General features: G+C 51.9%; 1 protein-coding gene across 1 annotated transcript in view; it reads left to right on the forward strand.

Annotated features, from left to right (window-relative positions):
- The first annotated feature begins 372 nt into the window (after positions 1 to 372).
- The window catches only part of LOC107099289 (protein PRRC1-like), a 4509-nt gene continuing 3215 nt past the window's right edge, over positions 373 to 1666 (forward strand). The window contains exon 1 of the mRNA XM_015397345.1: positions 373 to 622. Within this exon, the coding sequence (XP_015252831.1) occupies positions 434 to 622 (189 nt within the window). The 5' untranslated portion in view covers positions 373 to 433. The remainder of the gene's footprint in view (positions 623 to 1666) is intronic.

Below are 1666 nucleotides of genomic sequence, written 5' to 3' on the forward strand. Positions count from 1 at the left end.
GGGGAGCGCGGGCCTGTCGGGGAGAAGGGGCCTGACGGGGAGCAGGGGCCTGACGGGGAGCAGGGGCCTGTCGAAGAGCGGGGGCCTGTCAGGGAGCCCTGGCAGAGCGGGGGCCTGACGGGGAGCAGGGGCCTGTTAGGGAGTGGGGGCCTGTCGGGGAGCAGGGGCCTGACGGGGAGCAGGGGCCTGTCGGGGAGCCCTGGCAGAGCGGGGGCCTGATGGGGAGCAGGGGCCTGTCGGGTAGCGGGGGCCTGTCGGGTAGCGGGGGCCTGTCGGGTAGCGGGGGCCTGTTGGGGAGCGGGGGCCTGTTGGGGAGCGGGAGCCTGTCGGGTAGCGGGGGCCAAGCTGCAGCAGATGTGTGTCTGTGTGGGAAACAGGGGAGGCCCCACATTAGCATAATGACATCATCATATATAACCATAAACTCACATTAATGAATAATGAAAGCAAAGTTTATTCCATTTGGAAGCGCCCGATGCTTCAACATGTCGGCATTCAGAGATGTTTGATGTGTTTCAGGTGGTTTGATCTTTGCTGTTTGATGTTGGACGATCCTGCTCACGCCATCTGCTTGGAGGTCTTCACTCAGGCCACTCCTCTGGCTCTGGATCACGTTCAGCAGGTAACAACTGTGCTTTGCTGAAGAAAATATTATGTTCCAGATGTTTCCTTTAACATCTCCAGTGATTTAACAACTCCTTCCAAACAATAAGTTAGTTTCATTGTTAATTTTTAACATTTGTTGAAGCGAAACAAGCATCATGTTTTCTATTATGTCTCATGGATTTCCAGCTAAGCTCTAAATGACTCATTTCATCCTTTCCTTCCTGAGGAACCAAGTTCATTTCAGCTCCTATCAGTTTGTGACACAGACTTTATTGTGGACACCAGAACAATGTGACCCTCCAGTAACAACCCTGCTAAACCAGAACATAATGAGACCACTGAAGAAGAACCATGCAGCATGCTTGTAGCGACAGTGGAGAGGAAAACTCTCTTTAAACAGGAAAAACCTCCAGCAGAACCAGGCCCAGGGTGAGCGGCCATCTGCTGAGGCCCACTGGGGTTCAAGGACACAGAAGCAGACATAGAAAAAGAAGCATAGAAGCTCTGATCTATAAACACTTTCTATATTAGATAAGCTAACGTTAAATTAGCTACTCAGGCGGCTCTGTCCGGGAACGAAACAGTCAGACGAGCTCTGAGGCAGTTTTAGTGTCAGAGGAGGAAAGAGAGAAGAGAAATCCCTCTGTGTTCACCTGGACAACAACCTGGAGACACAGCAGAAGACGTCTGCAAGAAGGGACAGAGCAGACTGGACTTCTAGAGGAAGCTCAGAGGCTGCAGATCTTCTATCAGTCTGATCTCTGCCTCCATCATCATCACCATCATCAGAGCTAATGACTGAAAGACGCTCAAGCAGCTGATAAAGAAGGCTGGCTCTGTGTGCTTAACGAGGGCGCCTGACCAAATTACTTTGTTTTGGGATTCTTCTGCGCCCCTCCCAGCGGACTCATGCAGACAGAATTTCTGCACCGAACACCCAGGAAAACTGGTAACCAGGCGGACGGATCCGCACAGAAAACATGGTGAGCAGCGGCAGCTCCTGCTGGCGAGGGTTAGCAGATGTAAATATCTAGAGCCGTCCTGTGATTTAGCTCATAAA

Source organism: Cyprinodon variegatus, unplaced genomic scaffold (assembly GCF_000732505.1).
Source record: "Cyprinodon variegatus isolate N-32 unplaced genomic scaffold, C_variegatus-1.0 Scaffold855, whole genome shotgun sequence".
In the NCBI taxonomy this organism is placed as follows: Eukaryota; Metazoa; Chordata; class Actinopteri; order Cyprinodontiformes; family Cyprinodontidae; genus Cyprinodon; species Cyprinodon variegatus.